This window comes from Aythya ferina (assembly GCF_964211825.1).
Source record: "Aythya ferina genome assembly, chromosome: 2".
Taxonomy (NCBI): domain Eukaryota; kingdom Metazoa; phylum Chordata; class Aves; order Anseriformes; family Anatidae; genus Aythya; species Aythya ferina.
This window is the reverse complement of record NC_140297.1, coordinates 160,888,687-160,901,734: the sequence shown is the minus strand read 5'-3', so window position 1 is coordinate 160,901,734 and position 13,048 is coordinate 160,888,687. Positions and strand designations below refer to the sequence as shown.

At 73.6% G+C, this 13,048-nt stretch overlaps 2 protein-coding genes and 1 pseudogene across 5 annotated transcripts; 1 reads left to right on the top strand and 2 right to left on the bottom strand.

Moving 5' to 3' along the window:
* Positions 1–110: 110 nt before the first annotated feature.
* LOC311432488 (uncharacterized protein) lies at positions 111–2,974 on the bottom strand (the record flags this gene model as incomplete). The annotated part of the gene is made up of 4 exons (XM_084510934.1): positions 111–662; positions 750–1,819; positions 2,326–2,844; positions 2,944–2,974. 4 exons carry the CDS (start codon positions 2,972–2,974, stop codon positions 111–113), a joined length of 2,172 nt encoding a protein of 723 aa, XP_084367060.1.
* LOC311431658 lies at positions 1,945–2,267 on the bottom strand (annotated as a pseudogene). Its single transcript has one exon. The product of its transcript is annotated as an uncharacterized misc_RNA (transcript).
* A 2,227-nt stretch (positions 2,975–5,201) lies between the features above and the next one.
* LOC311432907 (sphingomyelin phosphodiesterase 5-like) lies at positions 5,202–12,814 on the top strand. Of its 3 annotated transcripts, none has more exons than XM_084511497.1 (8): positions 5,202–6,257; positions 9,771–10,744; positions 10,851–10,923; positions 11,004–11,144; positions 11,257–11,346; positions 11,537–11,600; positions 12,182–12,335; positions 12,407–12,814. In XM_084511497.1, exons 2-8 carry the CDS (start codon positions 9,860–9,862, stop codon positions 12,500–12,502), a joined length of 1,503 nt encoding a protein of 500 aa, XP_084367623.1. In that variant the 5' UTR covers positions 5,202–6,257; positions 9,771–9,859; the 3' UTR covers positions 12,503–12,814. The 3 variants fall into 3 exon arrangements, with proteins under 3 accessions (XP_084367623.1, XP_084367622.1, XP_084367624.1); XM_084511496.1 differs by lacking the exon at positions 5,202–6,257 and adding an exon at positions 7,022–7,404; XM_084511498.1 differs by lacking the exon at positions 5,202–6,257 and adding an exon at positions 9,360–9,425.
* Positions 12,815–13,048: the final 234 nt, after the last annotated feature.

Sequence of the window (13,048 nt, the reverse complement as noted above, 5' to 3'; positions counted from 1 at the left end):
GGTCTCGGGGTGTCCCCACCTGGCGGGCAGGGTACCAGTGCCCCCCCCTCGCCCACACCACGTCCCCCACAGCACACATTCATCGGGCTCAGCCTCCTCGGCCCCTTTATTCAGCGCTGGCTCCGTCCGCTCCGCTCGCCCTCGATGCAGCCGGCGCCCTCCGGCCCCCCCCGGGCCTTGCAGCCGCAGCAGGGCTGCGCCGCCCCCCGCGCCCGGCCGCACTCGGGGGGCAGCGAGCCCCTGGCCCGGGGGAGCCCCCTGCAGCACCCCGGGGAGCAGGGCCCGCGGGGCTCCGGGGGGCAGTTTTCCAGCATCCCCCCCCTGCGACAGAACGGGGGCTGCCGGTCGCGCTCGGCTTGCGCGGCGTCGCGCTGCGCCCGCAGCTCGAAGGTCTTGGCGATGAGCTGCACCGTGTTCATGGCACCCGGGCGCTGCTGCGGGGGGGCCCAGGCCACCGGGCCCTCCGGCTCCCCCCCGGGGTCCCTGCCCCGCGCCAGGGTCCCCGCTGGCTCCCGGCGCCGCAGGCGGCTCCGCTCCCCGTCCGGCTCCCGGCGCGGCTCCTCCACGCTCCTGCCCCAGCTGCAGCGGGGGGGGCAGCTGCAGCCACGCAGGGCGCTGGTGCCCGGCTCTGCGTGGCTGCAGCACGGCATCCCGGGGGGGCCCTGCAGCCGGGAGGCACAGAGCTGCTGGTGCTGCCGCGCGCCGAGCATCCTGCCCGGCCGCAGCCCACCCTGCGCCGCGACGCCTACCTGGTTGTCCGCGGGGGGCTCGCAGTGCGGGACCCTGCCCGCCCTGAGCACGGCGGTGGCAGCTCCGTGGCAGCTCCGCGACTCCGGGCCCAGCACGGTGCAGGCGGCGGCGGTGCGCGTGGTCCAGCCGTGCACGTCCCGCTGCCTCCCGGCACCGCCGTAGCACCGCTCCGGGGCGCCGGGCAGCTCGCCCTGCCTGCACAACCACGGCACGGGGCCGGGCGGCACCGGGTGCCCGGGCAGCCCCCAGCTGCACCCGCACTCCCGGCACGCCGCGGCTCCGCCGTCGCGCTCCCAGGGGCAGGCGCCGCTCAGCACCTCCACGGTGCCGCAGCAGCCGTGCAAGGCGTGCCAGGCGGGGCCGCGGCACAGCACCTCGCCGCCCTGCCCGCTGCACCCGTGGCTGTCCCAGGGCGGGCCGTGGCGCGGCTCGGGCCGGGTGCCGTGGCGGGGGGCTGTCCCGCCGCCCCCATCCAGCCCGGGCAGCAGCGCCTGCACCGGGAGCTCGCCGTGGCCCTGGAAGCGCGCCTTGGCCCGCTGGAAGCGGCGGTTGTGCCGGCGCAGCTTCTCCAGGGAGGCGGTGGGAGCCACGGGGCCCTGCCGGTTGCTCTCCTCGGGGACGTCCTCGCGCACCGGGGGGACCTCGGTGGCCGCCGCCGGCACCTGCTTCGTCAGGAACTCCTCCAGCATCTGCGCGGCCAGGCTGGTGGTGATGAAGGAGCGGTCGATGGCGGGGCCCAGCGCCGAGGCCGGCCTCGGGCTGAGCTTGCAGGAGGCGGTCAGCATGGTGCCCAGCGCCTCCTCCACGCCCGGCTTCAGGCTGGCGCTGCCGGCGGACGAGGCGGTGTCGGCAGAGCCCGCGGAGCCCCCCAGGCTCTCGGCAGAGCGTGCGGATGCGCTGGGGCTGCCGGGGTGCTTGGCGGGGCCGGGGCAGGGCAGGGGGCTGCCGGTGCAGCCCCCCCGGGGGTCGAGGCAGCAGGAGGGGCTGGCACAGGAGGCGGGCGGCCACGCGTCTGGGTCCGGGCAGTGGCTGCAGCACTTCATGGCGGGCTGGCAACAGGGGGGTCCTCCTGCGGGGTGGGGGGAAGGAGATGGAGAGGGGTCGGCCTCTCTGCACCGGCCTCGAGCGCGGCTGCGATGCGGCACCCCCGGCCACCGCAGCGTGCCACACACTGCCCACCCCATGCGGCACAAGGGGGCTGCGGGGCGGCGGGTGTAGCTCCTCCCAGCCATAGCCATAACCACAGCCATAACCACAGCCATAACCACAGCCATAGCCACAACCATAGCCATAGCCATAACCGTAACCACAGCCATAGCCATAACCATAGCCATAAAACCATAAACATGACAACAACCAGAACCATAGCCAAAAAAACCATAACCATAACAACCACAACCGTAGCTAGAGCCGTAACCACAACCACAACCCTAACCACAGCCACAGCCACAACTATAGCCATAGCCACAGCCATAACCACAGCCACCACCACAGCCATAAAACCACAGCCACGACCCTCCCCACACTCCCCCGCCAGCCCCCACCACCCCCGTGCCCCGCGGGCGCTGCCCGTACCCTCCTCGCAGGGGCTGTTGGGGCGCCTGCCGGGACCGAGCACCATGGTGCTGGGGGGGGTGGGCGCGCACCGGGGTGGGCCCTCTGTGACATCCCCCTCGGAACCACGCGTGCCCCGGGATGGAGACGCCCCGGCAGCGGCTGGCACCATCATCCCGCGCCTGACCACCACCTCCGGGGGCTTCCCATGCCCGGCGGGAGCAGCCCCCCGGCCCCCGCAGCCAGCGGGGGGCCGGGGCAGGGGGCCATGCAGCCGCTGCTCGCCATCCGCCCCTCGCGTGCCGGGCTCTCCGTCTTCGCCTGCTACGACCAGCTGCGGCACGAGATCCAGGCGCTGCTGGCGGAGAACGAGGAGCTGGCTCGCGTGGTCAACCTCATCAAGGAGCACCAGCAGCTGCGGCACATCCTGCGCGGCCACCCCAGCATTCAGCCCCTGCTCACCTCCACGCCCCGCGACGGCCCCGGAGACCTCACCGGCGGCACCGCAGGTCAGGGGCGGCCGGCACCGCGGCGAGCCGGCTGCTGGCGGGGGGACCGGGGCTTAACGCCTGCCCCCTCCCGCAGCGAGCGTGGCGCGGGACAGGGAATCGGCGCAGAACCAAAGCGTCCCGCTGTCGCCCATCTGGTTCAACCTGCAGCCGCAGGGCATCATGCCTGAGCCGTCCCTCGGCGGCACGGAGATCGGCACCGCCTTCTTCCCAGTCGCCACCAGGAACAAGAGTAACCACAGGGCCTGGGGCGCGTGCGGGACCCGCGGCCGGACCCTTCCCCGTGGGCACCCCCAGACTGGGCTCCCTGCGCCACCCCCGCCCCGCAGCCCCCGAGCTGTGCCCACCCGTGGGGTTATCCCGCAGCACCCGCAGCCCCGCAGCCCCTGGGTGGAGGCAGCAGCTCCCGGGGTCCCCATCCCTGTCCCCTCACCCCTCAAGGTGTGCCCCCGCTTGGAGGATGGGGACGGGAGGTGCTGGGGGCACGGGGCACAGGGCTGGCGGCTGCAGGGACCGAGAGCACCGCGTCTGTCTCCGCAGCCGTGCCAGTGAACATGTACGCCAACCCTTTCATTGGGGACAACTTCCTGCAGTACTCCTGCCCCGTCGAATTGCAGGGCAGCCTCGCCCTGCCCCCGGAGCGCCAGCAGCCCCCCGAGCAGCCCCCAGACCCAGGGACGCCAGAGCAGAGGAGCCCCAGTGCGCAGAACCTGCAGAGCCCCGGCCCCCCGGTGACCCCGATGCCGATGCCGCCGATGCCGATGACCCCGATGCCGGTGACCCCAGTCCCAGTGACCCCAATCCCAGCGACCCCGGTCCCGGTGACCCCGATCCCGGCGACCCCGATCCTGGCGACCCCGATCCCGGCGACCCCAATCCCGGTGACCCCAATCCCGGTGACCCCGGTGGCCCCGGTGCCACCGGAGCCGCTGCCCCCGGAGCAGCAGCAGCAGCCGCTGGACCTGCGGCTCCCCGACGTGCGGCGCAAGGACCCCTCGAGGAAGATGCCCAGAGCTGCCGAGCGCCCACCCGCCACCCCACAGACCCCGCAGGGCGCCAGCCACCGAGGTACAGACAGGGGACGGGGGTCAGAGCACGCTGCACCCCCCCCGGGATCCCCACTGCCCTGGCTCCTGCCCGTCCCAGTGCTCCCAGTACCGAGCTGGCCCAGCTGTGCGGGTGGGATCACCTCTGGGTGGGATCAGCGGGTGGGGGCTCCCCTCCTACACAACGTATCACACCCTACAAGTCCCCTCGTTCCCCTCTCCATGGGGAAATCCCATCTGTGGGCAGCCCCAAGCCCCCAGGAGCAGGGAAGGGGGTCCTGGGGGGTCCTGGGGTGAGGGGCTGTGGGGGCAGGACAGCCGGGGGCGGCGCTGAGCACCCCCCCCCCGCAGATGCCCGGCACTCGGAGCGCCTGGTGGGGGAGATCGCCTTCCAGCTGGATCGCCGCATCCTCGCCAACATCTTCCCCGACCGGCCCCGGCTCTACGGCTTCACCGTCACCAACATCCCCGAGAAGATCATGGGGGTGGGGAGGATGGGGTGGGGGTGGGGGGGTGGGGGTGGGATGGGGTGGAAAGGGTGGGATGGGATGGGATGGGATGGGATGGGATGGGATGGGACGGGATGGGGAAGAGATGGGGATGGGATGGGATGGGATGGGATTGGGATGCGGATGAGGATGGGATGGGGATGGGGATGGGGATGGGATTGGGATTGTATGGGATGGGGAAGAGATGGGGATGGGATGGCATTGGGATGGGATTGGGATGGGGATGAGGATGGGATGGGATGGGGATTGGGGATTGGGGATTGGGGTTTGGGGACTGGGGATTGGGGATGGGGATGGGATGGGGATGGGATGGGATGGGACGGGATAGGACGGGATGGGATGATCTCCATGCAGACCCTGGGCGCTCGGTGTCCCAGCCCCACACGTGCTGACCCCTCCCCACCTCTCCCCCCGCAGTCCATCTTCAGCGGCACGCCGGGTGCCTTCGACGAGCAGCACTGTGCGGCCATGGCGCGCCGTTACTTCACCCTCATGACGCGCCTGCGGGCGCTGGGCTACAACCCCGAGGTGCACCCGGCGCTGGCCGAGTCCCTGGTCAACACCTTCGGCATCCTGCGGGAGCTGCCCGAGGGCGACGGCTCCGCCGCCCGCGCCGCCCCCAGCCCCGGCCAGCTGCGGCGCGCGGTGTCCGAGACGGTGTCGCCGGCGCTGCGGGCGGACGCGCTGGTGCTGCTGGAGTGCCTGCAGGAGCTGGCGCGCGAGGACGGGAAGCCGCTCTTCCTCAGCTGAGCCCCCCCGCAGCCAGTAAAGACCCCCCCCCAAAACGCTGGGCACCGCTGTGGCAGTGATATATTATATACTGGTAACGCCGCGCCGGTGCGCTCACCCTCCGCTGGTGCCACTGGTGGGGGCCACCACAGCCTGGGGGCACTCAGCTCCCGGACACCCCCGGGGGGGCACCGCCGTGTAACACCCCCCAGCCTTGTGCACACGCAGCAGGGGGTGTGCAAGGTGTGCGAGGCCGCGTGCGTGGCCCTGGGCACACGCGTGTCCGGGCACTGCTGGCGCACGGAGCAGCCGGCTCTGGGGACGTGGGTGCCCCCCCGTGATGTGCGTGACTCGGGGGGGGGGCTGGACGGCTCCTGCGGTGGTGCCACGTCACAGGCAGTCGGCTGGGGGCTGGGGGGCACAATTGGGGGTGCTGGTGAGGTGCAGGCAGGGTGAAGGCAGCGGGGCTGTGGCCGTGCCAGGGGGGGGGAGCAGCCCGTTCCCGGAGGCCGCTGTCCTTTCGCTTTCACTTCTGCACGGCGCGGTGCCCCCGGCAGGGATGTGAGAGCCGGGACAGCCACTGCCACCCGTGGGAACGGGCGCCTGGGACACCTGTGGCACGGTGGCACTGGGGGGAGAGGGGACAAGGTGCCCCCCCCCCGCCCCAAAATGTTTCCTGTCCCCACGGCCTCGCCTGCGGCCTCGCCCCAGCCCCGCAGGTCCCCTGGGGCACCGGTGACGGTGACGTTGACATTGGGCGTGCAAAGCAGTGCCGGGGCACCAGGGGCCCTGTGCACATGTGGGGGTGCACAGCGAGTGCGTAGCCCCCCAGGAGTCCCCCCAGCCCCCCCCAGAGCCCCCCAGCCCCCCCCAGCCATGCCAGGGGACAGGGGCTGCACACGGAGCCGCGGCTGGCGGTGACCTGGGGGCTGGGGGCAGCACGCGCCGTGCCCCCCACCCTTGCCGTGCCCCCCGGCCCTCCCCACGACCCCCGCCCTCGCCGTGCCCCCAGCCCGGCCGGGGGCGCCGCCGTCGCCGTGGGAGCCGCTGACCACAGCGGGAAGGGGAAGCAGCGCAGGAAGCAGCAGCAGCAGCTTGGGGCAAACCGCCCGAAACGCGGCACCTGAAGGGGGGCTGGGGGCTGAACGGCCTGCGGAGAGGTGGGGGACGCCGCGAGGGGACGGGGAGGGGACGGGAATTGGGATGGGAATTGGGATGGGGATGGGGTGAAGGCAGAATTGGGACTGGGATGGGGACGGGGACAGGGACAGGGACGGGGATGGGGACGGGGACAGGGACGGGATGGGGATGAAGGGCAAGGCCACGGGGTCCCCAACCCAAAGGTTCAGGCTGGAGCCCCGGCACCGTGCCAAAAGGCGCCGCAGCCCCAGTGGGTGCTCACCCCCGGTGCCCACCCCATCGGCCATGATGGGGGGCCCGGGACAGGGACAGGGATGTGGGGGCAGGGTGGGGGGGTCATGGTGGGGGTTTCCCACCCATGGGGGCAGCGCTGCCCCCCAGCAATCGGCCGTTCCCCTACATTGGTGGGACCCGGCCCTGCGTCCCTCTGCCCCCCCCCTTGTGTGGTGGCTCCGTGGCTGCTGGGGGTGGGGGGACACCTGTGGCCCCCCCAGTCCCGGGGGCAGCAGGAGGGCGATGGGCAGCCAGGATATGGGGGGGGGGGCAAAAATTGGTGGGGGCTGCTCCCTCCCCATGCAGAGGGACAGGCAATGCTGCCTGCTGGGGGGGTGGGGGGGATTTGGGGGGTCTCAGGGCCCTGCTCTGCACCTTGTGTCTGCCCCCAGGGGACAAACTGGGGGTGGGGGGAGCTCCCCCTGCCCATGGGGACAGAACCGCTCAAGGTCCCCAAGACGGAAACGGCCCCCCCGCCCTCCCCCAGCCTTATCTCTCCTTCTTATCAGCGCCGGGCGCCATCGCTCCCGGCGGTGCCGCCAGCCCAGGACTCAAGGGGTTACCACCACGGGCGTTGGCACTGGGCAAGGTGCAGAGCTGGGGCCGCACCGCCGCCACCTCGGCCTCGCCAGCCCCGGCGCACGGAGGCAGGAGCCACGGTGCCGGGCAGGGGCCGCGGTGCCGGGCGTCCCGGGCCACGCATCCCGGCAGGAATGCGCCCGTCCGGCCGGGGCGGGCGGCAGCGGGTCACGGCCGAGGCCGCGGGTCATTAATCGGCGGGGCGGCCGGCGCCGAGCGGATGTTTGCGAGCTCTTGAGCTCCCGGCGCGCCGCGGCACACGCGGGCAGGTGGCGGCGGCGATGGCGATGGCCCCCGGCCCCGCAGGGCGCGGAGGTGAGCGCGGGGACGCGGGCGGTGGCGTGGCCCCGGGGGGAGTGCGGGCAGGGAGCCAGGGAGGCAGCTCGGGACCGAGCCGTGCCGCAGGCACCATGGCACGGCACCGCCGACACCGACACCGCCTGGAGTGACCCGGGCGCAGGGGCAGAGGCAGCGCCGCGAGGGGGTCCTGGGGGCAAACGGGGGTGGATGGGGCAGAGCTGCCGGCACCATGGGGCCGTGCCTGCAGCGCTGCTGGCCCCGAGCCCGCCGCGGGCAGGGAGAGCCGGGCAGGCCCTGGCCATGGGCAGCCGAGCGTGGCTGAGCCACGGTGTGCCCGAGGGATGTGACCCGTGGCCGGGGATGGAGGTGGCGCAGGGGTCACTGCTCATGGGGCTGGGTGGCCCGGCCGTGTCCGTGGCCCAGGGACCCCACCGTGGTCCCGGTGCTCAGCAGGGGGGGGCAACACCGCCTCCTGCACAGCAGGGCAGGGGCCGTGTCCTGCTCACACTCACGTGTTCATTACCGCAAATTAACTTCCCTGTGGGAGTCAGGGCTGCCCCGAGCGAGCGCCGTGTCCGGGAAGCGCCAGGACAGGCAGGACCTGGGCTGAGTCAGCCCCTGCCCGTGCCTCTGCCTGTCCTCACGCCCACGGCACCAGGCAGAGCCGGTGGGGCAGGGGTCACGCCGCAGCACCCCCCACACCGCAGGGCACGGGACGGGACGGGGCCGCTCCAGCCCCACACGGTGGGGCAGGGTGATGGGAGGCAGCGTGGCCGCGTGCCCCATGGGGGTTTTGGTGAGGAGCAGGTTGAGGCACTGAGGTGTCCCCGGGCTGGGGACGCTGCTGCCCGGCGTGGTCCTGGTGGCTCCGTGTGCCCTGCCTGTGGGATGGGACGGGGATGGAGCAGTGTCCCCGAGTGCCCCGTGCACTCCCAGGGTAGAGGGCAGGACAGACGGATGGACAGACGGACGGACGGACGGACGGAGGGGCTGTCTCACAGCGTGGGGCTGTGGAGTCAGGCAGGAGTCACCGGCCCCGGGCGAGGCGGGCAGGAGGATGCGGGCACGGGACTGGGGCCGCTTCCCGTCCGGGAGCGCAGCCACGGGGCACGGCGGTGCCGGGGAACTGGTCGGGCCAGGCCGGCCGGTCCTGGTCCCAGTCCCAGTCCCAGTCCCAGTCCCGGTCCTGGCCTCGTTCCCACCACCCCACTCAGCTCTGGGTGCCCGGGGTTGGCAGCACGGGGTCGGCGAGGGGCTGGTGGGCAGGTGAGGGGCAGGAGGGGCACGGAGCAGCCTCGAGGGGTGCGGGCAGTGCCCAGGCTCGCTCTGTCTGGGGGTCCGGGGACACCGCGGCCGGGTGGGACAGATCCAGGAGCTGCGCCGTGACACGGTGGGCACAGAACTGCCGGCACTGCAGGGGACAGGGGACACCACGCCACGGCTGGGGGGAGCCCAGCGGGGGGCTGCGAGGGCGGGGGGCTTGGGGCTGGGGTCCCCTGGCCATGCAGGGGGGGCCACATGTGCCATGTGCGTGCTGCCCTGCGTGCCGTCCCGTGTGCCACCAGCCCCGAAGCCACCCTGCGTGCCACTGTCCCCTGTGCCACCCCACGCGTGTCACCCCCCGTGCCACCCCCTGTGCCACCCCCCGTGCCACCCCACGCGTGCCACCCCCTGTGCCACCGTCCCCGTGTGCCGCCCCGTGCGCCCCCATCCCCCCGTTCCCCTGCAGGCGCCCCCGGCCAAGCCCCCCACGCGCCCCCCCCGGAGCTGGGGCAGCCCCGCGTGGGGCCGGGCTCCGCGTCCCGCGTGGGGCCGGGGTCGGGCCGGGGGCACGCGGGGACGCGTGGGGGGGTCCCGCGGGCCGGGCCGGGGCGGGCCGGGAGCGGGGGGGGCGGGCTGGGGGCGGGGGGGGGCGGGGCGGGGCGGGGCCGCCCCCGGGAAGTTCCCACGGTGGCGGCGGGGCCGGGGCCGGGACCGGGGCGGTGCGGGGGGGTCCCGGACCCGGCCGTGCCCGGTGCAGCCGGAGAGGGGTCCTGGTCCGTACCCGGTGCGGGGGGGGTAGGGGGGGGGTCCTGGTCCGTGCCCCGTGCACTGGGGGGGGGTCCTGGTACGTACCTGTTACGGCGGGGGGGTTGCACCGGTGTGGGGGGGGGTCTTGTTCCATAACGGTGCGTCGTGGGGGGGGGGCTCGGTGGGTGCCCAGGGCATCGGAGGGTGGGGGGGTCCCGGTCCTGGGGGTCCCAGTCCTGGGGGTTCCCGGTACTGGGGGTTCCCGGTCCTGGGGGGGTCCCGGTCCTGGGGGGGTCCCGGTCCTGGCTGCTCGGTGCCGCCGCTTCCCCGCTGACCCCCACAGCCCTGACCCCTCTCTCTCCCCCCCCCAGGCCCTGCTGGCGGTGCCGGACCCGGCCCCCCCCCGACAGAGCAGCAGGACGCAGCCGCCTGCCCCGAGACCCCCCTGGTGCCCCCCGCCATGGTGCTGCGGGAGTCCCCCTTCCCCAGCCGGCCGCTGGCGGCCCTGGACGCGGTGGCTCAGGGGCTGCTGTGCCCCGGCTTCTGGGCCCTCAACCGGCTCCTGGACCTGCAGCCGACCACGGCGGAGCGGGCACGAGGCCGCGGCTGCTGCGGCTGCACCGTGCGGGCGCTGGCGGGGCTGGCGTGCGCGGCGCTGCTGCTGCTCTCGCTGCCCCTGACGGCGCTGGGGCTGCTGCTGTGGCTGCCCGTGCAGGCGGCTCGCCGGCCCTTCGCCTACCACCACCACGCCACGACGGCCGCGGCACCGCCGTCCTGGGACCTGCGGCAGCGCCGCGGCTTCACCTTCGTGAGCGCCAACCTGTGCCTGCTGCCCAGCGGGTTGGCCAAGTTCAGCAACCTGGGCCGGACGCTTGAGCGCGCCGCCTACGTCGCCCAGCAGCTCGTGCCCGAGCCCCCCAGCGCCCACCACAGCCTCATCCCGCGGCCCCGCGGCGAGGCCGGCCCTTGGCACTACGGCAGCGTGGCGGTGGAGGTGGAAGGGGCCGCGGCGGAGCGCACCGTGGCCAAGCTCCTCCCGGCGGACGCGTCCCGGCACTTCCCGGCGGAGCTCTCCGAGCGCTTCCCGGCGGACGCGGATTTCCTCTGCCTGCAGGAGGTGTACGATGCGGGCGCCGCCGCCCGCCTGCGCCAGCAGCTGGCCAAATCCTTCCCCTACATCGTCTACGACGTGGGGGCCCGCGGGCTGCGGGGCTGCGGGCTGAAGCTGTTCGGCAGCGGGCTCTTCCTGGCCAGCCGCTACCCGCTGCTGGCCGTGCAGTACCACTGCTACCCCAACGGCGCCCGCGAGGACGCCCTGTCCGCCAAGGGGCTGCTCTCCGTCCAGGTGACCGCAGCCCACGGCCCCAGCACCCCCCCTCGGTTCTCCCCCCGCTGCCAGGAGGGGAGCAGGGGTGGGCGCCGCGTCCCCTGACGGCTCCGCATCCCCCCAGGTGCTGCTGAGCTGCGCGCAGGGGCAGCGCGTCGTGGGGTACCTCAGCTGCACCCACCTGCAGGCACCCGCACGTGAGTGGGGGACTTTTGGGGGGGCTCAGGGAGGGGGCGTGGGGGGCTGGGACAGCCGGTGACGCCGTGTCCTCGCGCAGCCGACGCCGCCATCCGCAGCGAGCAGCTGACGCTGGGGCTGCACTGGGTGCAGCTCTTCCAGGACGCCCACCAGCAGCGCGGGGACATCGTGGCCTTCGACGTCTTCTGCGGGGACCTCAACTTCGACAACTGCTCCCGAGGTGGGGACGGGGGGCACGGGCTGGGGGGGGGGGGCTGCGGGACGCCACCTGCGGGTGCTGGGGGCTGTCGGGGCCAGTGGGGTGGCGGTGACGTGTCCCCTGCTCCCCGCAGGTGACGAACCCAACCAGAGCCACGAGATCTTCAGGCTGTACCGGGACCCCTGCCGCGTGGGGCCCAAGCAGGACGAGCCGTGGGCCATGGGTAGGACCCGACTGCCACCCAGCCGCCGGCTTTGTCCCCGTGCGCCAGCGCTGGTGCCTCGGGCAGGGCCATGGGGACGTGTCCCCGCTCCCCATCCTGCTCTGCTGAGCCCCAGGCTGGCCGGGGACGTGGCACGGGGCAGCGCAGCCCCCGCTGATGGCCCTTGCTCATCCCCGTCCCCATCCCACAGGCACCCTGCTCGACTACCTGAAGATCTACGAGGAGCCCGTGTCCACCCCCGAGAACATGAAGAGGTGACAGCTGGGGACACGGGGAGAGGGAGGGGGGATGGCCCCGGGTACTGTGGGTCCCCAGAAAGCCACCGGTGTCCCCAGGTGGGGCAATGGGGTGGAGGAAGAGGGAAGAGGGACGCCCCTGCCCAAACTGCCCTGGCCAGGGGAGGGGGCTCGATCCCAGCCACAGGGCTCCCCCCTGCGCCCCTGCACCCCCATGTCCCCCGTCACCACATCCCCATGCCACCGTGTCCCTGTCACTGAGTCCCCGTGCGGCCACATCCTCGTGTGACCGCGTCCCTGCGCCACCACATCCTTGTGTGAGGGCGTCCCCGCATCACCGCGTCCTGGTGCCACTGCGTCCCAGTGTCACCACGTCCCAGTGCCACCATGTCCCGGTGCCACCGTGTCCCCATGTCTTGCTGGACAGGCTGCAGGCTCTGGTGGTGCTGTGGTGCCCGTCCCCCCCAGTGTGTGTCTGTGCCCCCCGCCCCAGTGCAGGACCCCAGGCCCCCCGTGACCCCCTGTGCCCACCCCCTGGTCCCACCCACCCCCCCCGGTGCGGGACCCTGGGGTCTCCCCTGACCCCCGTGCCCCCCCAGGACGCTCTCTCAGCCCGGGGGCCGGCGGCAGTTCCTGGCGGGCCCCATCCTGTCCAGCGGGCAGCTCGACCCCGAGGCCGGTGACGCCTGGCAGGGGCGGCGCGTGGACTACGTCCTGTACCGGCCACGCCGCGACAACCAGCCGCTGCGTGAGGTGAGTGCCGGGGGGGCACGGCTGGGGGGTCCCGCCAGACCCTCCCCCAACATCTGCTCCTCTCCCTGCAGGAGGTGGAGGGCTTCTCCTTCATCACCCAGCTGGCCTCGCGCTCCGACCACCTACCCGTGGCGCTGCGCCTCGCCGTGAGCCCCACGGCCCCCTGAGCACTGGGGAGGGGGCACGCAGCCCCAGGGGGGGCACACAGCCCCAGGGGGGGCACACAGCCCCTGGGGGGCCGGCCGGAGCCGTGCCCCCCTCCCCACAGCCGGAGTGCGGCCAGGGGGCTCGCCACGCACAAGGGGGGTGCCGGCACCGACAGGGCTCCAGGGACACATCCGTGGGGCTGGGGGCTGCCGGGGGGCAGCGCAGCCCCACGTGTGTGAGCCTGGGCCGGGGGGGGGGGGGCAGCCCCCCCGGCCCTCACACCATGTATTTTTTTTATTATTTGCAGAGAAATAAAAGCGATGTGGGCAGCAGGGCCGTGCGCGGAGGGGATGCGGATGGTTGGGGAGGGGGCGCAGAGGGGCTGCGGGGCCGGGCAGGGCCCCCCGGGGGACACGCGCACATTGTGCCCCCCACCACTGCCCAACCACCCCATTGTGCACCCCCCCCACTGCGTTGTCCCCAGCCCCAAGGCCACGACCCCTTGGGGCTCACCGGGTGGGGGGACCCTCGGTTCCTGGGGGTCTGCTCCACGGGGACGGCTCCGC